Genomic DNA, 26511 nt, shown 5'->3' with positions numbered 1-26511 from the left:
GGTAAAGATAGCCCAAAATGTGAAAAGACATTAATTGCAACTTCAATACCACAATGTAGCAGTAAAAATATAAGTAAAAAACAAAGTTTTTCTTTAACCTGTCACCTATAGTATAGGTTGTAGAAAGTAGAGATAGTGATAGATGTCAAAGACTTAAACTTTCAGATGTAGATTTATGAATTTTCCAATCATCTGAAGCTCTGAAAGAAACTGTTCTGTCAGAAAAGAAGTTATTGGGGCCGGCCTGGTGGTATAGCAGTTAAGTGCGCACGTTCCGCTTCAGCGGCTCGGGATTCGCCGGTTCAGATACCAGGTGCGGACATGGCACCGCTTGGCATGCCATGCTGTGGTAGGCGTCCCACATAGAAAGTAGAGGAAGGTGGGCACGGATGTTAGCTCAGGGCCAGGCTTCGTCAGCAAAAAGAGGAGGACTGGCAGTAGTTAGCTCAGGGCTAATCTTCCTCAAAAAAAAAAAAAAAAAAAAGAAAGAAAGAAAAGAAAAAGAAGTTATTTTCAGCTCTTTCAAAATCTATGCCCCAGTCTGTTTAAGGAAAGAATTCATAAACAACTTAAGTTTCATAAATATCTCTCTCATTCAATATTTCACAAACCATATAAATTTTAGAAAACAAATATCAACTTTCAACTACCATCCCCACTAGAACTGCTTAGCAATGTATGTATGAACATATGTATGTATGCCTCCATGTAAGCATATACACTGATAGGTAGGTAGACATCTTAAAAGATGAAGACATGGAGCCAATCCATATACATTTCTTTTCTTTTCTTTCTTTTTTTTTTTTTTGAGGAAGATTAGCCCTGAGCTAACATCTGCCACCAATCCTCCTCTTTTTGCCGTGAAAGACTGGCCTTGAGCTAATATCTGTGCCCATCTTCCTCTACTTTATATGGGGGACGCCTACCACAGCATGGCTTGACAAGCGGTGCCATGTCCGCACCCGGGATCCGAACCGGCGACCCCCAGGCTGCTAAAGCAGAATGTACAAACTTAACCGCTGCACCACCGAGCTGGCCTGAGACATTTATTTTTAACAAAAATAAAGGAAGATAAAAGACTAGCTAAACTGTCACAGAAAGTTCTCCGAGCAGTAGACTTGAAGTCAAGCAATCTGCCATCTAATTCCAGATGCTCATTTTCTTTACAGGGCTTCAATTCATATGCATTAATCATTTTCTTGACACTACATCAATAAGAGAAAAAAATTAATTAACAACAGCCTGGCAGTTCCTCAAACAGTTAAACATAGAGTCACTTTATGACCTAGAAATTCCACTCCTAGGCATTTACCCAAGCAAAATGAAAACCACACAAAAACTTGTACACAAATGTTTATAGTAGTATTATTCATAACAGACAAAAAGTGAATATAACCTAAATGTCCATCTACTAACGAATGGATAAACAAAACGTGGTATATACATACAATGGAATATTATCAGCCATAAAAAGGATGTAGTACATAAAAAGGACTGTAGTACCATGCTACAACATGGATGAGCCTTGAAAACAGTAGACTAAGTGAAAGAAGCCAATCACAAAAGACTACGTATTGTATGATTTCATTTATATGACACGCCTGGAATAGGCAAATATATAGAGACAGAAAGTATATTAGTGGTTGCTTAGCGATGGGAGAGTAAGCAGGTAATACCTAAAGGATACAGTTTTCTTTCTGAGATTACGAAAATGTTTTAAAATTTACTAAAGTGACGGTCACATATATCTGTGAACCATTAAAAACCATTGAATTGTACACTTTAAATAGTCTAATTGTATGGTATGTGAATTACCAAACCAAAAATGTTGTTATGTAAAAAAATCAACTAACAAATACTTAAGTTCAAGGATTGGAGGCAGTGATCCCTATTCTAAAATTAATCAAAATATTGGTAATATACTCTAAAACTTTCAAAAGCTGTTAGGCAAATCAGATTCTGTAATGGTAATATACTCTAAAACTATCAAAAGTTATTAGACAAATCAGATTCTATAATAAATTGACCTTTAAAGTTCTCAGTCTCATTAGAAATACTGCCTATAAGAATTATGAATAAGTTTGTAATAAAAACTTTCTAAAATTCCAAGATAGATAAAAAGGTTTCTATTGTTCCAAGTACTTCCAAATACAACACTTCACCCTGGGATAACCAATTTCACTTAAAATATTCTCAGAAAATACTGAAAACTATGAAATCATGAAAGTTTACAGCATGGATTTTAAACTAATTATCTGATATTTTGAACATGGCCAGTATGTGACTCCCTCTAGCCTCAAACCAAAATTGCATTAAAAAGAGAAAAGTAGTCAAAAAGCCGAGTTAATTCACTCATTTATTCATTTAATAAACAGTAAGCTAGACTACAATGATGGGGGTAGGGGGACTCCATAGTCCCTATGGAGCTTGTGGTCTACTTGGGGGGATAGTTATTACTCAAGTAATCATACAAATAAATGCATAATTACAAACCATATAAAGTGGTATATGAGGAAAGGTATACATTTGTATGAAAGCATTTAACTGCTGGGGCAGGGGAAGGAGTGCCAGACTCATTGTGGGGACAGGGTAAGATAAGGCTTCCTGAGAAAGTGACATTTTACCTGACAGCTGAAGAATAAGTAGGAGTTAGGTTTTATGGTTCTTCTGATCAAATTACTTAAATCAAAAGGGTAAAGGGAAGAAAGGGGACAATGAGAGGAAGGGGAAAGGAGACATAGCCAAGGATGCTTAAAATAATTTAACATTTCTATTTATACAAAACTACAAGCCTTCACAACAAATACATATAGTGATGACTATAATAAGAATCAGTCATATTAGGGAACACAAGGATATTTAAAAAGTATTAAATACCAACAATATTTACAAATCAAAAGTTTACATTAGACCCGTATCTTCCTTCTAAACAATATCTTCACATAAAGATAATATTCCCATGAAAGTTCTAATAAAAAGGTAGATAATATAAAAATCACATTACAGGAAGGGAAAATAACTATATAGTTATGGCAAAGATTAAATTCTCAATTTCTGGACCTCATAAACAAGTCAGTCTCAAGAGAGACTGACAACTCATCAACCAAACCAATAATAAAATTTCATTTTAACTCTTAGTCATAAGTATTTAAAACAAGTGCTAAGAAATGTTATTTGTAATCCATAATTTTTCCCATCAGATATAGGAATAAGCTAGTTAAGGTGTCAAAAAGCAAAATGAAGAACACTGAGCAAAAAAATCTGGGGCTCAAATGTTACATTACTACATTAAAATAACCAAGAGAAATTCATAAGCCTACAAGATATAACAGTCTATTCCATGAGAACTAAACACAGAAAGATTTCTGCTTCTGGATACGACAAAATAGCCTGTAGCAGACCAACATTCGCCCTTAGAATCGGGAAAGCTGTATAAAATAGGAAGGGGAAGTTCTTAAGGTATCAGAGACTTTCTGAGGCAGCTAGGACTTGAGATGTCGAAAACCTTATTAAAGGAAGCTCCACATTCTGCACAGCTTTCCCTCTCAAGACATTTCACCTATTTCTTTAATGCACAGGGAAAGGGGCTGAAAAGCCAGGAAACAAAAGCCACTAAGGGGCAGAAAAGTCAGCAGAGTTTTTGGCAATTTCATGGGGCTAGGAAGACAAAATTTGGTAGTTGGGTCTTGCCATGACACCCAGGACTTGAGGGGTCAAGATCCCATAGTGAAGGGAGGCACAGAAGAACAAATCTGACACTGTGTACTGATTTCATCTTGAGGCATTTATCGATTCTTAAACTGAAAGAGCAAGAGGCTATCTAGAGAAATATATCATTAGGTACGTAACTGTATTTGTCATTGTATCTACAATTCTGCATATCATGTCTGGCATTCAATCAAAAGTTACCAAAAATAAATAAATAATGGTAATAATAATTACCAGACACACCAAAATACTTAACCAACAGGAAAAAGACAATGGAAACAGACCTACAGATGATCCAGACAGTGGCGTTTTCAGACAGATTTTAAAGTAACTTGATTGATATGTTCAAAAAAATAGATGACAATATCGAGATTTTCACCAGAGAATTAGAATCTATTTTTAAAAAGAGAGAGAGAATCAAAATTCTAGCACTAAAAAATACTACAGGTGAAATCAAGAAAAAAATAGATGGGGTTAAAAGCAGACTGGAGGGGGCCAGCCCAGTGGCGCAGTGGTTAAGTTCGCCTGTTCCGCTTCTCAGCGGCCAGGGGTTCGCCAGTTTGGATCCCAGGTGCAGACATGGCACCGCTTGGCAAAAGCCATGCTGTGGTAGGTGTCCCACATATAAAGTAGAGGAAGATGGGCACAGATGATAGCTCAGGGCCAGTCTTCCTCAGCAAAAAGAGGAACACTGGCAGTAGTTAGCTCAGGGCTAATCTTCCTCAAAAAAAAAAAAAGCAGACTGGACACAGCTGAACAGAGCATTTGTGAACTGGAACACAGGCAAATAAAACCTATCCAGAATGGAATAAGGGGAGGAAAAAAATGATTTTAAAAAAAAACAGAGAAAAGCAATAAAGGACATATGGGACATGACAAAGGTAAAGTATATTTAACTGGAGTCACAGAAGGAAGAACAAAAAGAATGGGGCAGAAACAATATTTGAAGGATACCAAAATTTTTTCAGAACTGATAAAAGAGTCATGCTACACATTCAAGAGGTACCAGAAACCCCAAAAAGAGTAAATACAAAGAAAACTATTCTTAGGTGCTAATAGGTACATCTCTGTAATTAAAATCTAGAAAATCTCCCATTTCAAAGATGATTTTTGAATGACTGAAATACAGCAAAATCAGATTGCCACAAACAGCTGAAATGTAGCTTATCTATACGTAAAACATCACAAATTTCCTGCATCAAGCCCAAAAGTCATTTATTAAAAATTTAGTACATTTACCTAAAAGTTAAAGCAAATAAAGAGATCTGCCTATCCGAAAAAAAAAAAATTAACATAATATAAAAGCTCCCAGCATTTGATCAAGACAAAAGTACCTCTACATAAAAGGAAACTGATGATGCCCAGAGAGGAATCACAACTTGCTAAAAGTCACAAAGATCCAATTCTAGAAGCCAGCGCTGCAGATTCAATCTCTAGTCCTCCATCCACCTCATGAGACTTTTCTCCTATCCTGGGTATCTTTATTTTTCTAAAGTTCTAAGATTACTAGACTGAAAATATCAGAACTTTCAGCGTCCAGTAAAGTTCCCAAGCCAAGCCAGTGTCTAATCTCAGTTTAGGGAAAGGGAAAGAGTGAGAGGGAAAGGAAGAGCATGATAGTACTGTCCCCAGGGGACTGAATATGTCCAAACTAGCGATTCACAGCTTGTGGGTTGCAGGAGCCTATGGGATTGTAATTGAATCCTCAAATTCATATGCACGACAGTCATTGTCTATAGACCAAATAAATAAATCATCTCACAAATGTGTTCCATTTTTCAAATGTATGTAATTAATAAAATCAAAATTCATTTAGAAGCCAAAATAAAGGGAGAGGGGAGGAAGGAAAAGAAATTAATTGGAGCAATGTCACTTTTGAATTATACAGGCATTCTCTAGACATCTCTAAGGACCTGTCTGACCAAAACCACATTCTTGCCAATCTTCTTTGTTTCTGCTTTTTCTCCCCAAATCCCCCCAGTACACAGCTGTATATTTTAGCTGCGGGTCCTTCTAGTTGTGGCACGTGGGGCACCGCCTCAACATGGCCTAAGGAGCGGTGCCATGTCCGTGCCCAGGATCCAAACTGGGAAACCCTGGGCCGCAGAAGGGAAGCACGCGAACTTAACTACTCAGCCATGGGGCCGGCCCCCAAAACCACATTCTTAATGCCAAATTACTAAGAATAATGCCAAAATAAACCCAGGATACACAGAAACAGAAAGTTTCCTACACAGACAGTAGGAAAATAAACTGATACTTTTAATCTAACAATTCAACATCTAAGAACTCATCCTAAATGAGTTCAACATTTGTTTCTGTAAGGAAAACTGTTTCATTACTCCTAATGGCCAAAGGAAAATGACAAAAACAAACAAACAAAACCAAAACAAACCCACAAAGCCTAACTATCCAATGATGGGGGACTAATTAAATCAAATGCCATATAATCATTACACAGATTATAATGTATCCATAACAAATGACAATATAAAGAACATTTAATAACACGAGGAAATATTTATTATATACTAAGGAAGAAAAAGAATACAGGACAGCAAACCGAAAACAAAATCAAATGGGAAAATACATATAGACACAACAAAACATCTGGAATGATATATGTCAAAGGGTGATCGGTTATCTTTGGGTGGTGGTATTAAAGGTAATTTATATATTGTTTCTGTGGGTCTATATTTATAAATATCCCAGAATAAACTTAAGGGGATTTTTCAATCAGAAAAAATATATATCCATTTTTAAGTGAAATTTTGAAATAGGTGAAACAGCTTCACCTCCTATCCAAAGGGTCAAATCATATCACTTTTACTCTGAACCACAAATCACATGTTAACACAAGGTACAATTTTAATTAATGTTTGATTTTTACATAATAAAAAAGACTAACAGAAAAAAAGGTAAACACACTTAAAAATGCATCAAATTTTATTACCTAAACTATTTAAGTCTTTCAATAATATGTAAACAAGATAAGAATCATTCCACATCCACAAAATCACCTAATGTGTAAAAAAACACTTTCAAACGTCCGCCCAGTTTTCGTATTATACATTAAAATCTTAAATTTAAACATAAAATATATCTAAATATCACTCCCTCTCTCTGTCCTAACATTATAGCACTTCTTATTTATATTCCCAATTAGGCACATTATAGTCACATGAAATACCGAAGTAGCTTTGGTAACAGAAGTCAGAAGGCCCAAGATCAGAATCCTATCTCCTACCCTTTCAACTCTTGGACCTGGACAAGTTAACTTACCTCTCTAAACCTCAGTTTCTCTAGGTGTAAAATAGAATGATAATATTTAACATAGAGTTTTTGTGAAGACTAACAAAAAACACAGGCTAAATACTAGTGGTGGTTGTTACTAGAGGCACATCCACTAGTTCTGAACTCGGAGAACTTGCCAAGACTCTTGAAAACTATATGACCTTGGAAAACTTACTTAACCTGTAAGGACTGGCTTCAGTGTCCTCATCTGTAAAACAAATCTAATACCTATCTTGCAGGTTTGTGTTCAGGATTAGGCAAAACCATATAACAAAAATCATCTCGCAGACAAATTGCAGTTAGTATCACTATTAGCTACAGCAATAAACATTTGAATACACAAACTAGCAGTTTATAAAATATTTTGACATATAAGAGTACATGTAATTCTAAGAATTAATCATCATTTAAATAAATGTATTTCTCTTAACTCCCAACTTAGTTGTAAATTTCAGAAAAAGTAAAATACAGGGAAACTATTTTAAGCACACTGAAAAATAAAAGGCCACTATGTTAGTTTCAAAGTAAAATACGTTATCTATAACCAGATCTGCTTTAACATTTTTAAAGTCCAAATAAATCTAAAAGGGTTAGAAGGAAAAAAAATTCTAAGTCCTTGGAAAGAAAATAGAGACTTCACATCTTTACAAAACTAAAATCTAAGTGCCTTTAATACAAGAACGCTTTCCAATCTCTGAATTCGTCTCTCTACCTTTGTGCAGAAGCAGAACGGCACTACAGAAGACCACGGAAAGTGGAGCCAGACTGCCTAGGTTTGAATCCCAGCTCCATCTAACAGTGTGACCTTAGGTAAGTTTTAATTTCTCAATGCTTGTTTCCACCACCAAAAAATGGAGATTCCTGGCCCTGGCCTGGTGGCGTAGTGGTTAAGTTCGCAGGCTCCAATTCGGCAGCCCAGGGTCTGCCTTAGGTAAGTTTTAATTTCTCAATGCTTGTTTCCACCACCAAAAAATGGAGATTCCTGGCCCTGGCCTGGTGGCGTAGTGGTTAAGTTCGCAGGCTCCAATTCGGCAGCCCAGGGTCTGTAGGTTAGGATCCCAGGTGCAGACCCACACACCACTCATCAAGTCATGCTGTGGTGGTGTCCCACATACAAAACAGAGGAAGACTGGCACAGATGTTAGCTCAGGGACAATCTTCCTCCCCAAAAGACAAAAAAGGGGATTCCTCATACAATTGTTGTGGGGATTAAATGAGTTAATACACTTAAAGTGTTCATAAGAGCACCTAGCATATGGAAGGCACACTATTACAAGTGTTTCCTACTCTTGTTATCCCCTCAAAATGCCTACCTCTGTGACTTGTAATCAGTAAACTTCTAATCAATAACTACTTGCTTCTCTGTAAACAATTTCAACAAATGGCTTTACTTAAAATTAGACCTGCTTAGGAAGTACCTTAACATGACTGTCACTGCCAGTTAAAGATACAGCAATTGTTATTAGAGAGGATTTTAGGGCACAGGTAAATAAAGTCAATCCCTTTCTCACACTTCCTATCATACAAACATATAACATCCTTACTTGCTAATGGAAGTTCAGTACCAAAACGGTTTTACAATTGAGGCATGGCACACACCAACCTGGCAGACAGAAAACTCTCAAACTCAAGCTCCATAATACTCAACTACACTCCTTCAAAGAAAAAAGTTCAGACTACCCTTCTATTATAATAGTTTAGTCCTTTAAAATAAAAACTATACTGCATAAATCAACAGAATATCATAAGGATTAAATAAGACTGCAAATGGAAGAGTCTGAAAGTTAAATATGCATTAAATACAAGTTTATGAACACATTTAAGAAAATTATAACAAATTTCTCCAATTAAACAGCTGCCTTCTAACTCCAAAACTAGTGCTCTGTCCACTTCAAATCAGGGGCCGGGATAGTAAGACAAACGTCAGAGTAAAGTTGCCATCGCACTAAATCATTCCCTGCTTGAAATGTACCATTCCTTTTTTATTCATAACTCAGACAGAACTAGTGATACCCGAGTCTCATCCCTACACTAGAAGTTTAAGCAGTGAAATCCTAGAAACAGCCTAACTCAAGAGGAGGAAAATGTCTCCAGTCATTAGATCAAAAATGCCACCCCAATTCCTGTCTGTCTGTGATCCTAACCTGGCTAGAGAAAAACGCTGATTATCCTCAGATTCAAGAATTTGTTAGCCCTGAAAACCCAAAGGCAAGTACCTACGACCACATTTCAACTCCAGCTGAGGGCTAGAATGTTTACCTGGCTCACTCCCAAATTAAAAGTTGGATTCCGGCATCAATCAGGGACACAGCCATCCAGCAGCCATCAACAGGCCACACCGCCCAGATCAGACCACACAGCACTTGGCACCCTTGACTAGACCGGATCCTACTGAAGGCCTGATTGCCAACCCTTGATCTAGCCAATAGGACAAGGGGCTGGCAGTGAAGACAGAGTCTTCTAGTCACAGCTTCATTTTGAGATTGACTGATATGACTGGAGAAATCAAATTTGAGAATTTCTGAAATATGGTTGGAAAACTTCCTTGAACATGCTTCACAGATTTAGTCACTTTATTTTTTCAGTAACATAAAAATACACTATTTGTAACTTGTTTGGTTCATAAAGTCATTCCTGGGCTTGTGAGATGATGGTCCAGGGGGAAAACCAGCTCTTGTCTTCAGGGTCTGCACAGATCTTAAAACTTTACTAAGCCAGTTTCTCTATCTGTATGCAAAACTCGAGTTAGATCTCCTCCTTCTCTCAAGATAAGCGAAAGGTAAGTAAATACTGTATGAAAGTACTTTCAGCATTTCTGAAGGAATCTGCTACAGAAAACATACGGCAGTAATGCAATGGAACTCTTTTTCACACCTAAATCGGGAATCCAGACCAAGCCGGCGCTGGAAGTCAAATTTATTCAAGACAAACTTTTCTGTCTATACTTGAGTTTCTGGGTTGGGAAACGGGTCTGTATCTATACAAATCCACTTCACAGCCATCATATAATGGAACTCTTCTGTAGCGTCCCTCCTTCCCGCTATCTCTTCCAAGAACTGCCAGCCGGAAAAGACACCCTGTGTAAATCCTACGACGTCTCCCGCCTTGCAAGGATTCAGATGGATTCCACAACTTTCCAGCCTTCCGTGACTTTGACCCCTCCTCCAGAGCGAATCACTTTTAACGACCCTACCACCACCACCACCACCTTCTCGGGAACAGTCGCTCCTTTTCTCAGCGTTACACTTTGTCCCGGCAGCAATCGACTGAACGGTCCCCGGTCTCCGGCCGCCTGGGATGACCTCAGACATCTTCACCAGCCGGCCCGCCGCCGGGACCCCGAAAGCTCCGACTCCTGCCCCACCTCCCCGAGCCGCCCGCCCCCCGAGCCCTCCTCAACCCCCAAGTCCCCGGCGCAGCATCACCCGGTTCCCCGCCGTCCTACGCGCTCCGGACCAGCCACCCACCTCGCCTCTTGCCCCCGACCTCGCTCTCCGGACCCTCAGCCCTTCCTGAGGCGGCGGCGGGAAACGCTCTCGGCCGCTGGACCGAGACTCCGGAGGCCGCGCGTCCCCCTCACCAGGCCCCGCCTGGGCCTCTCGGCTCGGCCGCCCTCCACCGCCCCCTGGCCCAGCCGTGCTGACGCCGAAGAGTAGGCAGCACGAGCCCGGAGCCCAGCACTTACTCGGGAAGGTAGGTGGAGGAGAAGGAGCTCCACTTGTGTAGCGCGTAGGGGAGAAGCCGGCACTCGGGCGCCGCAGCGACAGCCCCGCCAGCCGCCATCTTGTCAGCACCGTAGCGGCCGCCACCGACCGCCGGCCGCGCCGGGAGGAGGGAGGGGCGGGGCCTGCTCTTAAAGGGGCAGCGGCCCGCCGGGGCCGTCCGCTCGCCGGGACTCGCCTCCTTACCCCCGCGGGGAGGGGTGAGGCGGCCGAGCGTCCGCGATTTTCTCCTGGGGTCTCCGACGCCCGACCCTCCTTAATGACTTGCCCAAACTAGCACTGGAGTGTGGGCACCTGAGGGGCTCTCCGGCGGCGCTCGGCAGGGAGTGGCTAAAGGACTTTTCTCCCAAGCTGAAGTAAGGAAAAAGGCAAGAAGAATGTTATGAAAAGAAAGAAATTGTAGTGTGGGGCCAGGAAGGGGAAACTAGAAGACGAACTTGGACAGAGGACGCCTTTGCGAGTTTGGAAGCCGCTGCCCTCTCCAGTTTATAAATCCTTTAGGGAACCAGCCTCGAGGGGAATTGGAGTGGAACAGCCAATGTCCTTTCCCTCTGGAGTTGTCCTGGTTTTAAATGTCTTGTCCCGTGTTTCAGAGTCACATGGAGACTGGAAAAGGAAATGCTCGGCGTCCTCTCACCCTGTTCTGTTTTGGGTCCGCGATGCCCTTCTCACTGTAAACATTGGTTGTGAGCCATCTGGTCCTAATCCTGTGGAATTGGTCTGCTCAGTAATGACATTCCCCCACAGACCAGAAAAATCCTCACGGAGCTGGGAAGCTGTGTGTCGTCATGTTTCCAGGTGGTAAAGCTGCCCGCTTTTAACTCTGTCAGAAATTTGGCCCAAAATTTCAGAAAGAGCCAGAGAGAGGGAGAGTTTCTCGAAAAAGACCACGGGGAGAATAACAGGCTTCTGCTCTGAATGCCCTATGAGCGTTAAGCCAGCTTCTCATTGAAAAAGGTCACTTGATCTCAGTATCTGGCAACTTTAGAAAGCGCTCCCATCAAGTACCTGTTTGTCAAGGTTGGCATGTTTACTCCTTGGCTTGGCCACTGCAATTGCCAAAGTCCTCACAACTCACTGTCTAAGAGATTCTACCCCTGAAAGCCCGGACACTGTCTTCATCTGCACCTGAGGATGGAAGAAATGTAAAGGGTTCCTCAGTGATGACCAAGTAAGTCGAAAGGCCTGAGTAATTGTATTCTTTTGCCGTTCTAATCATTCTCCTGCCCAGGTTTCCTCAAATCCTTTCCTGACTTCCCGTTTCCACAGGGGAAAACATATTAGTGTTCTGCACTGGCATATCAGGTCAAGAATGCCAAATAGAAAAGCCACGATATGTTAGCCTTTAAAATCACATGTGCTTTGGTGTGTTACAGCATGTCGGAAAAGGATTTGCTGCTGGAGGGAATGCTATAACCCCAGTGACTCGAGCCAGGAGTCCAGAGACAGTGGGAGAGGCCAGAGAAGGTTAGTCCCAAAGATGAGTACTGGTTATCTTCGGGGGAAAGAGATACTTTTAAGGGGTGAAGATTAAGATGGTGACTCAGTTCAATTAGTTTGGGGCCCTGAATTTGCTAATTCTTACCCTAATGTAAGTAGAGTCCTTGTTCTTTTCCAGAAATAGAGGTATGGTTCCTGTGTGATCTTTTTAAAAAACACATTTAAGCTAGTTTTTCCTAAGAAGACTTTCTGTGCCTTTCAATGACTTTCCATGCCTTTGGGTAACATCAAAAGTCCTCAGCAGAGGCCTTTCCTATCCTGCCTTGATTACCTCTCCAGCCTTCTCTCTCTCTCCTTTTTCCTTTACATTCTTGACTCTAGCCACACTAAACTAACACACTGAATTGTCTCCTTTAACTTCTGTGCTCTCTCTGGCCTCCAGGGCTTAGTCTAAGCCAAGCCAGGAATACTCTCCCCCATTCTTCACCTGGCTAACTCCTGCTCGTTTTTCAGATTATTTCTTCCTGGAAAAATCATTCCTCATCACCTATTTTGGGGGTATGTGCTATTTTCTATATTTCCCTGGACACCCTGAGTTTCCCTCCTTATCTTAGCAAAAATCACAATATATTTTAATTTCCTCTTTATTTCTCATTCTCCCTCCCTAAAGTATAACTCCCGTGAAGGTAGGAGTCATGTATATCTTGTTCACAGTTGTATCCTCAGTCCTGATAGAGTGTCTAGCACATAGTAGATGTTCAATAAATATTTACTGAAGAATAAATGAATTGTGCTGAAAGAGAACTTGGGTTGCAAAGAAAAAGAATGCCAGAGCTCCTCAGACTGCAAACATCTATCCCTGAGGTATGATTGCCACAGAGTATGTAAAGACCCAGGACAGCATGGCTTTCCTACAGCACAGATTTTACAAATGGTAAAATAATTTAAAACATTCATATGTTAACATAAACACAGATAAATATATTATGATACTGAACCCAAATTTATGTAAATGTTAAAATAAAATAGAGGACTAAGGGGCCAGGCGTGAAGGCTCAGTGGTTAAAGTTTGGCACGCTCTGCTTCAGCAGCACGTGGTCAGCTCCTGGTGTGGAACCCCACCACTCATCTGTCAGTAGCCATGCTGTGACAGCAGCTCACACAGAATAACTAGAAGGGCTTACAACTATGTACTGGGGCTTTTGGGAAGGGAAAAGAAGAAAAAAGGAGAAAAATTGGCAACAGGTATTAGCTCAGGGTGAACATTTCCTAGCAAAAAAAAAAAATAGAAGACTAAAGAAATGTTAAAATCTGCAGGAGTCTGCTCAGAGCTCAGATCTCCTAGGGATATACCTTTACCTCCTCTCCCTTTGGCGCATTGCCTTAGGTGGTGGGGTTTATTGTAAGGATACTTGGGGAAGGCCTGGAAACTATCACGGCCATTTAGTCCCTCTAGTTCCCCCACACTTCAAAAATTGGGACACATTGATGGCCTCCTCGAGAACTGGACAATGGATCATCATTTTTCAGGGACCAACAGATCTAGTGACCCAGTCACCTTGTCATCCCCTAAAAGCAATCATCTTTTACTCTCTGATGACTTCTCGGTAGGCTTCTCATAGTAAATACTTCCCAGAGAGACAACATTGTATTTGGTTTGTCAACATTCACTATAATTTTCCTGCAAAAAAAAAAAGGCTTTATTGAAAGGCTGTGATATGCCAGGCCCTGTCCTAGATACAAGGGAGACAGGGATAAACAGAGAAGTCAGACAAGGGCCCCATTTTCCTGGAGCTTACATTCTAGTAGGGCCACATATAATAAATATAATAAATACGTCAACTAGATAATTTTAGTCTGTGTGTTTTAAGTCCTAAGAAAAAACTACATCAGAGTAATATTTAGATTGGATGGTAAAGGAAAGCTTCTCTAAGAAGGTAATATTTGAGCTAATACCTATACAATGAGAAAGTACCAGCCATGCAAAGGCTAGATAAAAAACATTCTAGGCAGAGAGAATAAACAAGTACAATGGGCCCGAGTCAGGAAAGGGGTTGGTGTGTTCAAAGAATAGAAAGTGTGGCTGGAGCATAGTGACAGGGGGAGAGAGGAATCAGAACAAGGAGGGCCCTGACAGTCATGGTAAGGAGTCATGACATGGAATTGTGAAGAGGAGACCTGCACAGGGATTCAAGACAAGGAGTAGCATGATCCACTTTACATTTTATAAAGATCGCTCAGCACAACATAAAATGGGTTGAAAAGAGGCAAGAGTTGAAGTGAGGAGACTTGACAGGAGGTTATAATAGGAGCCAGGCAAGAAATGATGGTGGCTTGGACTAGCAGAGGAGATGGAGAGGAGTGGTTGAATTGGGACATATCTTAGAAGTAAAGCCAACTAGACTTGCTAATGAGGGAAGGAAGGCAGGAGGCAAAGGAAAGAATCAAGAATAACTCCTGGGGGCCGGCCCCATGGCCAAGTGGTTAAATTCACGCGCTCCACTTGCACAGCCCAGGGTTTCACCGATTCAGATCTTGGGCGTGCACATGGCACTGCTCATCAAGCCATGCTGAGGTGGCATCCCACGTGTCACAACTAGAAGGCCCCACAACTAAAAATACACAACTATGTACCAAGGGGCTTTGGGGAGAAAAAGGAAAAATAAAAAAATCTTTTTAAAAAAAAAAGAAGAACTCCTGAGTTTTGGGTTTGCATCACTGGGTAGACAGTGAGAGGGGAGAATTTGGCGTTGGAACAGTTTCAAGTAGAAGGAATCAAGAATTCTGACCTCAATGTACCGTATAGGGGATGCCTAATAGGTATCCAAGAGGAATTGCCAAGTATCTAACATGGGGACCTAAATTGGTCAGTCTTATATCAAGCCACCTCATAGGCATTTGGACTTCTTCATATCTAATGAATCAGTGGTTGCTTTTTTTGGCTTAGGCACTGATCCCTGGGTCAGTTTTTCTCTAAGTAGCAGAGTCACCATAGCTCCAGGTATATAGCAGCTCTAGATACAAGAAACCGTCTGTGGAAGCCTTCTGCAGAAGGGGATAGAGGGCCACAAGAATAGTCTAGGGAAAGAAACTAAAAGTATACATTCAAAATCTTAGTTTCAGTCCCAGTTCTGCTACTTTTCTAGCTATGAGACCTTAGGAAGGTCACTTAACTTCTCTGAGTCTCATTTTCCACCACTATAACGTGAATTTAATAAAATCTATTCTGGGGCCAGTCCCAGTGGCCTAGTGGTTAAATTCGGCACACTCCACTTTGGCAGCCCGGGTTCAGTTCGTGGGTGCAGACCTCCACCACTCATCTGTCAGCGGCCATGCTGTGGTGGCGGCTCACATACAAAAAGAGGAAGATTGACAGCAGATGTTAGCTCAGGGTGAATCTTCCTCAGCAAAAAAAATCCATCCTATTTTCTTCACAAGAGGGTTCTGAAGATCAAGTGAAGAAAGAGTGCCTAACTTGTCTGCTGTGATATAACCTAAGTTCTCATTTAATTCTTACAGAAACTCTGAGAGATAAATACTATTATTCCCCTTTTCACAAATGAGAAAAATGAGACTCAGAAAAGTTAAAATAATTGTTTGTTATCTTGCCCCTCCAGATGTGCGGGAGAGAAGAGAATGAGGTTGGGGTATTCCCTCCCCTGACTCCCTCTCTGTAAGGTCACTCTCGGTCAACCAAAGGTCACAAGTCCTCCTCCCAAGTGGCCTCTCCATATAGCTGTCTTTCATTCTGGATTCCAGTAACCACTCCCTCCCCTTGCTCCCTGTGGTTTCCCGGTATGTTCTTAGATTTTTGTAAATAGTCTGTTTATTAAACCTCTCAAATTGCCCAATTTGAGAATGTCATCTGTTTCCAGCTGGGACGCTAACTGATACAGTAATGTATCCAAGGAAATATAGCTAGTCAGTGATAGAGCCAGAATCTCTTTGGTTCAAAGGCCCCTCCTGTTTGAATCCCATTCTTCTAAAGTGGGAAGAGACTTGGTAAACTGTAAAGTACTACTTGAATATAAGATATCGTCAAATAATAAAGAACACCAGAGTTGAAAAGCAAAAGTGATACAGCTAGTTTTATTATTTCAAGGCACAGGAACACACCAATTGGCTGAGGGGGAAAAGAAGATGTTTTTAATTGTTAGGCAGGGGTTTCATGGTTGTTACATTAATTAAAGATTGAAACAAATACTCTAAATAGGCTGGAATAAATCTGCAGTTCTGTACATGATTGGTTAAAACAAGTGCCATACTTCCTTGGTCAGGAAAAAAGATCTTCAGCTAGGTCCTGTAAGGGTCTTACTTTTTAGCTTACCAGGGTCATTCAAAGTTCACTGTTTATTTAACGGCTTTAGCTGGTCAGGAGAGTTGAAGCACAACACACTATTCAATGTGTTATCTCCTAGGCAAGCTCTGCTGTAAATGGAAGAATTTCCCTTTACAATATTGTCACGCAACAGATGAAGAAACTAATACCCAAATATGTTAGATGTCATGTCTAAGGTCATTTACACAACTGGGCTGTTTGCAGATCTGAATGTAGAACCCAAGTACCTAATTCTCAATTACTTTTTCCTGATATAATTAATGGGAACTTTTTAGATCTACACCTGCATTATTCTTCTTCAAATCCTCTATAACTATCACACAGTGGATATTCAAGAAATATTTCCTGAATTGAATCTCTTGGTTCCTGCTGAATTTCTTCTTACTAATTATCTTAGTTTAGGCTGTTATAACAAAAATATCATAGATTGGGTGGCTTAAACAACAAATAATTATTTCTCACAGTTCTGGAGGCTGGGAAGCCCAAGATCAAGACACCAATAGATTCAGTATCTGGTGAGGGCTCTCTTCCTAGTTTGCAGACAGACACCTTCTTGCTTCCACCTCCAGACCCCCGAAATGCATATCCTCACATACAAAATACATTCATTCCATCCCAACAACTCCAAAAGTCTTAGCTCACTCCAGCATCAACTCCAAAGTCCAAAGTCTCATCTAAATACCATCTAAATCAGATATGGGTGAGACTTATCCTGATTCAAAATTCCTCTCCAGCTGTGAACCTCTAAAACCAAACAGACATCAGATAGACATTCCCATTCCAAAAGGGAGAAAGAGGAAAGAAGGAAGGGATGATGAGTCCCAAGCAAGTCTAAAGGCTAGCAAGGCAAACTCCGTAAGATCTTAAGGCTAGAGAATAATCCCCTTTAGCACCATGCTCCGCCTTCTGGACTCCCCTGGGGTGGTAGTCCTGCCCTGGCAGCTCTGCCAGGCCAGGGCTCTCCCAGGTGGTGGCCACACCTCCAAGGCTCCAGGCTTCTCTGCCCCCACAGCTCCTGGCAGCTTCACCCCCAGGGCTTTGGGTGGGAGCCATCTGGCCCGTTGAAACTGAGGCAATGCCCTGCCTCCTCATCTTTTGAAACAGTGGAGGCAGCCCTGATCTCTGAATTGCCTTCATGATCATTCTTCCCTTGTCTTGAAGAATAACTTATGTCCCAACCTACATAGCTCTATGGTCTCAGTCTTGTAAAATCCAAGAAGTCCAACAGCCTTCCTTTATTCCATCTCATCTCTGTCTCCTTCAGTTCAAACCTGCTGTGTTCCCGCTGGGGTGGCTGATTAGGTCTGTGGTGCACATCCACACTGATCTCCTTATCAAATGATCAGTCAGCCACACTCTTATTCTTCTCTTCCAAACATGCTTTCTCATTTTTTGTAATATGGACAGGCTGAGAATTTTCCAAATCTTTAAGTTCTGGTTCCTTTTTGCTCAACAGTTCCACTGTCAACTCATTTCCCTCTTCTTGCATTTTGCTATAGGCAGTCAGGAGGAACCAAATGGCTCCTTCAACACTTGGCTTAGAAATCTCCTCACCTAGATATCCAGTTTCATCACTTGCCAGTCCAACCTTCTACAAAACACTAGAACACAAATACAATTCAACCAAGTTCTTTGCCACTTTATAACAAGGATCACCTTGCCTCTAGTTTCCAATAACATGTTACTCATTTCTGTTTGAGCCAGAATGGCCTTTACTATCCATATTTCTACCAACATTCTGTTTGTGATTATTTATATATTCTCTAAGAAGATGGAAACATTCTCTCCAGCTTTCCTCTTCTCTTTCTGAGCTCTCACCGGAATCGCCTTCAGGTCCCTTAATGGCAGTATTGACTTTTTCTGGCACGCACCTCAAAAATCTTCCAGCCTCTGCCACTTACCCAGTTCCAAAGCTGCTTCTACATTTTTAGGTATTTGTTACAGCAGCACCCTCATTTCTGTGTACTAGTTTCTATCTTAGTCAGCTTAGGCTGCTATAACAAAAATGTCATAGACAGGAAGGCTCAAACAACAAACATTTATTTCTCACACCTGGAGGCTGGGAAGTCCAAGGTCAAGGCACCAGTAGATTTGGTGTCTGGTGAAAGCCCTATTCCTAGATGGCTGCCTTCTTGCTGTATCCTCACATGGCAGAGAGAGAAGAGCTCCGGTCTCTTCATCCCCTTATAAGGGCACTAATCCCATCAGAGGGGCTCTACCCTCATGACCTCATCTAACCCTAATTACCTCCCAAAGGCCCCATCTCCAAATACCATCACATTGGGGATTAAGGCTTCAACATATGAATGGGGGAGGGGGCACAAGCAGTCCATGGCACTAATTTATGATTATATTTTTTTAAAAAATAAAAGGAATTAGCTGAGGGATCATCTATAGATCAGAAGACTGGAAAGAATTAAATGCTTGGGGGCTGCCAATCCGTCTTTGGTCAGTAAATGAAGAAAATCACCATGGGGATTAGAGGAGTGAACTTGCCCCAATATAATTCCCATTAAACGTTTCTTGCACACCAGGAACTTACATCCATTATCTCAATTAATCCTCACAACAGCCCTACAAGTAAACTCAGATTCTTGGAGGTTAAGATTTGCCAAACTCATGTGTGCCCTCTCTATTATACAATTCTCAAATATATGCATTCCTATCACTCTGGGATTCAGGATTCAGAATTCAGCAGGCCAAGAGAAAAAAATCCGATGTATTCCTAAGGCTCTGCCTCAATCTTCTGTTCTCTCATAGTTTTCATTTTAACTCATTTCAACTTTGTTATTGTTGTTGGAAATCATTTATTTGAGCACAACACTGCCGAAAGGAGCAGATGAAAAGCAAATAGCAATGTTTTGTTTGTTAAGTAAGGGGATATCCCTTTTATTTTCTATGACAAAGGAACTTCCCCCAGCCCAGTCAGTGGGGTTTTTGCCCAAGTCACAGGTGAACATTAAAACTAGTTTCAGGTATGAAGCTCGGGTCTGTCTTCTCCCAGGAGGTGGCAGCAGCAGCAGCAGCCACAGCCTCAGCCTGCTGGAGAATTAGACAATTCATCCTTTTGCCTGTTGGCATCCAAACCTAGAAATTCCTGCTTCCAGAGACCACTTTATCCCTTCCTTGGTTTGCTGAGCTTGGTTGGAGCCGGGGCAGAGGGAGTGCAGGAACTGGCAATGATTCCTCTCATTAAGTGCCTAGTTTTTTGTAAACACTTTGGTCTGAGCTGTGACCTTGAAGCATGTGTGAAGGAGGATCAGGAAGTCTCTGGCCAGGAAAAAGAGCTTCAAAAAGAAACACCTAGTAGCTTAAACACTTACCTCCACACAGGCATAAATCCAGAGAACCCCAGCTTATGGTTTGGTGCCATACAAAGAATATAGATTCTAGACCTGGCCTCCCAGCTACCAGCCAGCTGACCTGTCATTGAATCTGTCAGAGCTGCAATTTCCTCTTCCACCCAGTGTGGACGAGATGATCTTTAAGCACCTGCTAAATCTTAAATTATGAGTTACTGCACTTTTATTTTCTGGATTAGGTAGGGTTTGGCCTTCACCCTTTCAGAATTTTAAAAATCCCAGACACAACAAAGCACTCCTGGTTCCAAGTTAATCCCAGGTGAGCACGTATCCTGGCGAACACTGCTAGCTGCCTAGGAGGTGGGCAGGAATCCCAGGAAATGTCTGAACACCACACAGCTATGGATGAACTGTCAACTGCTGGGGGTTGCTTTGCAAATTACTACATCTACACGAAGCTGACAAAATAATATTCCAAAAAGCAATTAACACTGATTTCTAGTGTATTTGGAACAAAAAGCCCTTTTGGGAAAAGTGAAAGTATTTTAGAAAAAAGTATCGCAGACCTCTGGGTATGTTTAAGGTTAAGGGGATCCTTAAATCGGGATCTGTCAGTGCTTTTGTCCCATTACCATAGTCGGGGCTCAACCTGGTCTTTGTGATGGAAAAAACAGAACTAGCTCTTCTCATTTCCCCCCTACTTCGTCCTGCTTGCTCTTACCTTCACTGCCTGGACTGCTTAAACTTTCATCCATTCATTCAGTAAACATTTATTGGGCAACTACTATGTGCCAGGTGCTTGGCATACACCTAGCAATTTAGGAGTTCACAATCAAATAGATATTAAACAGTTTAATACACAAAGCATTCAGAAAGGGTTAGCATATAAAATATAAGGTAATAATAGTGGTGGTTAGCAGTAGCAATAGCAGGCCAAAGGCCAAATATCATATTTCCTAATTAAATCTATCCCAAGAACATAGTAGAATCATCTAGAGATAACCCCATAGTCCTATCGGTGTTGGCCCCTGTGGGTCTGTCAAGGCAACCCTTTCTTCCTTTTTCACATGAAAGTCATCATATTAGAATCCCTTCTGGATTAGGAAGCTTTGTATCCAGGCCACTATAAATGGGAATATATATATGTTATGTGCCATGAAAGGATCAGGCTGACTGGGGATAGCTTCTTCGTCTACCTTTTCCCCTTCAGGATATTAGTACAGGTAATGGGCAGGTTAAACAAGTTTCAGTGTTGCTGAAACAGAGGGAACTAGATAGAGGGAACTGGGGAATGACAGAAATAGAAGAGCATGATGATAGCAAATTCTAGATGGCTCCACACTAGAAAAGAGAACTAGATTCAGCTTGGAGAGCAGGTCAGAGAATAAGGGAACACAGGGATGTCCAGTGGGACAAAGGACTGACCTGAGCTATACAGTACAATAAACAAGCAGGAAAGAAGCAAACCGTCTCTCCTGGTTCCCCATCTCCCATCAGTCTGAGGAGGTCAACTGAAGTTTGTCTTCAAAGAGTCACCAGATGCCCTCAGAATGTTGGAATCAGGTCAAATCATTTCTCAAACGCAAATTTTTATAGAGACCTTTCTTATCATGCTGATATTTTTTATTTATTTCTTCCCATATATTTCCAAGTAAGCTCAAAATGATCTTCTCCCCTCACCTCTATAACCAATTTTCAGCAATGCCAGCTACTAAATATATAACGCAAAAGTTGAGAACCTCTGGCCTTGGGCCTGATTTTATGCAATTTAATGTTTGGGTCACTGCTCTCACTGCCCAAAAACATAACCAGCATTATAATAGGATGCTCTGATGAGCACATTGAGAGGGAAGCCTCTAAGCAGTGATCCTCACTCTTGGCTGCATATTGCAATTACATGGGGAACTTTTAAAAATCCCCACACCACATCCCAAACCAATTACATATTAGGGGTGAGACCTAGGCATCAATGTATTTTTTAAGTTCCTCAAAAGATTTCTGTGTGCTGCCAAGGTTGAGAACTTTTTTCCCTTAAGTCTCAGAATAGTGGCAGGCAGGAAGCTGCCAGCAATTGACAGCTGTGCTCTCCTCCTCCCTTTGGAATTTCTCCTGAGAAGTCAGCATCCAGAAACCAGATACTGCAAAGGCAGCTAGCTTGGACACCCACTTTGTAAGGTTTCCATTTTGACTTTCCCATCTTATCCACCAGATCTACAATTAAAATCATTTGAATACTTGGAGTTGTGAACAGGGGTTAATCAGTATTTCAAAAAGAATTGGTAACAGGTGATGGTGGTGTAAATGCCACACTCGAGAGATCCCACATTCATCTTAAAAACAAACGTAAATGCTTTTGTTTAAATCTCCCACACTATCCCCTCTTTCCTCTCCTTCTTTATCCATTTTTCTCCTCTGCCTCTCGCTTCCTACCTAGCTGTCTCCTTCACCTGTTCTCCCACCCTATCACTCTTCCTTATTCCTCTTACCCCTTGTTTATCTATTTCCCTCTTCACCTCCCTATTCCTTGTGCATCTGACTCCATTTCGTTTACTCTCTATTCTCTCCATCGTCCCCACACACACACATTTCTCTCCTCTTTTATCATCTTTCCCATTTGCAGTTCCTTAATTGATAATGCTATAGAGCAAAACGATTGTCAGATATTTATAATTATTAAAGAAGATATTTTATTGTTAATTTTAAAAGCAGATAAGTTCTGAAAATGCTATATTTCTCTCTCCAAGGAGGAAAAAAAAACCTTGCTCATAGTTAGCTCTCCTTAAATACTAAATATAATCATTTTCTTATAACTTCCTGTATTGGTCCCAGATTACTTTTTTTCACGTAGTTTGATCCTCAATAGAAGAATGGTTCTCTATTCTTCCATAATCCTGACAACAGCAGCTGATGTCGATGTAAAAAAGAGAAACAAGCTAAAAACAGTAGTTGAGTGTATGCACCCCGAATTGCATATTCAGTTGCAAAATCCTCCTCATCATTATTATTGCAATTGCAGAGGGGAGGTATTCAAATAATTGTTCAAAGTGTCTTCTTGAGGAAATAACTAAATCAGGGCCAGCTGTCACAAACCAACCTATAATAATAATCCCGTATGTGCATCTTGAGTATTCATAGCAACTCTACAATAACAAATTTGCGCATTCATCTAATGTCCTTAAACACCCTAAAAAATAACAAACAAACCTTGATCAGAGCCAGTATCTCACTTGGTAGTTGACCTGTGTTTTTAAGCAGTTCTGGAACAACCTCAGAATCATAAACCAGCAAACAGAAATCGCATCATCGATTCAATGACAAATCGGAGTGGGTGGTCCAGCATCTACCGCCTATGTTATGGCAACAAATCTAGGTACATGAGTAGACTGGAAACCAAGTAGGTAGATCAGCAGACAACTGAAAAATTTAGGAGAAATATCCACAAAGATGGGCATGTTTTATTGACTTGAAATTTGTAAACAAATGAGCACTGTGAGAAAAGAAGGAAAGTCTTGTTTTTAGTTTACTTGTGAGACCAGCCAAAAGTATTTGAGATTTTTCTCTTCGCAAGATACAGCTGTGAAATGACTAACAGGAATTAAGTAAGCCTGCACCAGGAACTGAATGTGCCACTCCACTGGGAACAGAAAATGTTCCCCTGATAGAGGCTGTCCTCTCAGATTAGTACCTTGGATGTTTTAAAGAGGATCAGCCAGACACAAATATAGTGCATTTATTAAGAACAAGAACCATCCAAAGGCCTTTGCAAAATTTCCCCATATCTCAGCACTTTTGAATCATGTTTCTGTCTCTTTTTTTTTTTTTTTTGCAATTAGGATAGATTTTTTATTACGAGCTTCTAGAAACCAGCATTTTTCTTTTTTCTTTTTTTTTGAGGAAGATTAGCCCTGAGCTAACTACTACCAGTCCTCCTCTTTTTTGCTGAGGAAGACTGGCCCTGAGCTAACATCCGTGCCCATCTTCCTCTACTTTATATGTGGGACGCCTACCACAGCATGGCTTGCCAAGGGGCGCCATGTCCGCACGCGGGATCCGAACCAGTGAACCCCCCCCCCCCCCCCCCCCCCCCCCCCCCCCCCCCGGCCGCCGTGAAGCGGAGCATGCGCACTTAACCGCTGCGCCCCCGGGCTGGCCCGTCATGTTTCTATCTTAACCTCCATGTTCCTGAAGAAATGCAAGAAAGAGGGAAAGGGAGAAAGAAAATTTCCTACCTCACTGGTTTTTCCTTGCTGGGCTACTGTGGCTTTCCAATAGGAGTCTCGCCAAAGGCTTGGCCTGAGCAATTTAAGAAGAGTGAATGACCCCGGACTGCTTAAGAAGGTTGGTGCCTGCTCTGATTCAGCCCTCTTAGGTTCTAAAAATCATACACCTAGTTGCAGTGGCTCAATATTATTTGCATATTTGCATCCCCAGATAAAATCAATTTGCCCACACATAGCCTCATCCTGTTTCAGTAATTACACTATTTTCTACAAAAGGATCAGAAGCGGCACCGATTGACATTTTGAAAGTTGTTTCAAGGCACAGTCTATGCACTTTTTTTAATTTGTAAAAGGAAGATACCAACATAAAAATAAATTCAAACTTCAAAAAAGTTTAAAACGGAAAGAAAAATCGCGTTCCCACTCTTATCCCATGGTAAGCACTGTTAACTATTTCTTGTGTATTCTTTCCACATAAGCATGTATAATGTATGCACCATCTTTACACAAAGCAGATCATATAATATACAGCGTCCTATTGTGAGATCATAGAAAAAATATATTTTCGTTTATGCCCTCAATTCCAGGAACAGAACTTCCAAAACTCTTGTAAATTCCTAAGTAATAAGAGCACTAGGATCATCTTTTGTTCTAATATTTGGTCTTTGACCCCACTTCTTGGCACAGAGTTCCTAAATCCCTTTGAATTTCCTGGGTGATAGGAGTGTCTTTTGTTCTCTTGAGGTGGGCTCCTGGATGGGGCCTGGTCCCCAGAAAGACCAAGCCGTGATTAGAAGCTTGGAATTCTCAGCACCGCCCCCCCTCAATTCTCCAGAGAGGGGAGAAGGGCTGGAAATGGAGTTAATAATTGATCGTGCCTAAGTGATGAAGCCTCCATAAAAATCCCAATAGTATGGGATTCGAAGAGCTTCCAGATTGGTGAACACAAACACACCGGGGGAGTGAAGCAGCCCAACTCCACAGGAAGAGAAGTTCCTGGCTCAGGACCCTCCAGACCTCACCCTAGTTCTTCATTTGTTCATCTGTATCCTTTACATTATCCTTTATTATATAATAAACTGGTAAAAGTAAGTAAGTGTTTCCCTGAGTTCTGTGAGCAGTTCCAGCAAATAATCAAATCCAAGGGGTGGGAGGTCATGGGAACCTCTGCTTGGTAGCCAAGTCAGATGGATGTTGTGGGTAACCGACAGATCTGCTACTTGAGATTGGCACCTGAAGTTGGGTGTGATCTCATGGGACTGAGCCCCTAGCCTGTGGGATCTAACTCTATCTCCAGGTACATTGTGCCAAAATTGAATTAAATTGTAGGACACCCAGCTAGTGTCACAGAGAATTGCTTGGTGTGAGAAAAACTCCCTCACATCTTGTGTCAGAAGTGTTGTGAGTGTGGTAGTAGTGTGAGAGTAAAGGAGAGACACACAGGAGGAAGATTGAGCTTTTCCTAAACACCTATACTTTACTTTATTCACTTAATAACATACAGATATTTCCATGTTGGCACATATAGATCTTCCAAGATCTTTGAATTGTTGGATGTACTATTTATTCAGTTGTTGCCCCATTGAAGAACATTTAAATTATTTCCACTTATTCTTATTATAAACAATGTTTCCATGAATATTCTTATACATTTGTCATTGGGAACTTGTATGACTCTGCAGTATAAATTCCTTTAAATGTAATTGCTAGGTCAAAATATATGTACATTAAAATTGGGTTAGCTGTTCCCAGATCATAATCCCAAAATAGTTCCAATCTCCATTTCCATCCACAGTTTAAGTTCACTTATACCCTTTCTAAAACTGAGTTTTATCAAACTTTTAACTTTTTGTCAATCTGGCAGGTAAAAATGGTATCCCATTGTTGTAATTTGCACTTTTCTAAGCACTGATGAAATTAAATGCTTTTTCTAAGTAGTTTTCACCATTCTTTTCTTTATGAAATATTTGTTCATATTCTTTGCCTATTTTTCTGTTCATTTTTTTTCTCATAAAACTGTAAGATCTCTTTATATAATAAAGAAATAAGCACTTTTTCTCTTGGGTTGCAAATAATTTTTTCTATTGTGCCATTTGTCTTTTGTCTCTACAGTGTTTTCTTGTTGTTGTTGTCATATTTGCTTTTACCATATAAAAGTTTTAAATATTTTACACCAAAGCATTTATCAGCATTTTCCTTTTTGGTTTCTGAGTTTTGTCTATGTTTTAAATATCAGCTCTCTTGCAAGATGGGTCTCTTTACAGCTGCCACTTTAATTCACCAGGGCTTGATTTGAATTCCACTACATCATATGGGACAGATTAAAAAATTAGGTTTTACTGTGGGAAGAGGAAACCTGCAAAGTCAAGGTCATTAAGAGAAGGGAGGGCACAGAGACCCCATCCTCTTATTGTCCCTGGCTGACATGCTGGCCTCAGAATGGTTTGTGTTCCCGGGAAGGGAACTCTGTCGCTGTTTTGATCTCC

At 40.9% G+C, this 26511-nt stretch overlaps 1 protein-coding gene across 19 annotated transcripts in view; it reads right to left on the bottom strand.

Annotated features, from left to right (window-relative positions):
- Positions 1-26511, bottom strand: part of MKLN1 (muskelin 1) — a 311721-nt gene that overhangs the window by 153469 nt on the left and 131741 nt on the right. For 3 of the 19 annotated variants that reach the window (XM_044748355.2, XM_014840841.3, XM_044748560.2), the window contains exon 1: positions 10688-10819. The exons of 15 other annotated variants lie outside the window; for them this stretch is intronic. In XM_044748355.2, the coding sequence (XP_044604290.1) occupies positions 10688-10785 (98 nt within the window). In that variant the 5' untranslated portion in view covers positions 10786-10819. Of the gene's footprint in view, positions 1-10687; positions 10820-26511 lie in introns of those variants that run through there. One more of the 19 variants, XM_070513642.1, reaches the window with a different exon arrangement.

Source organism: Equus asinus, chromosome 1, assembly GCF_041296235.1.
Source record: "Equus asinus isolate D_3611 breed Donkey chromosome 1, EquAss-T2T_v2, whole genome shotgun sequence".
In the NCBI taxonomy this organism is placed as follows: domain Eukaryota; kingdom Metazoa; phylum Chordata; class Mammalia; order Perissodactyla; family Equidae; genus Equus; species Equus asinus.
The sequence above is the reverse complement of the archived record's forward strand: the minus strand, read 5'-3'. Positions and strand labels throughout refer to the sequence as shown.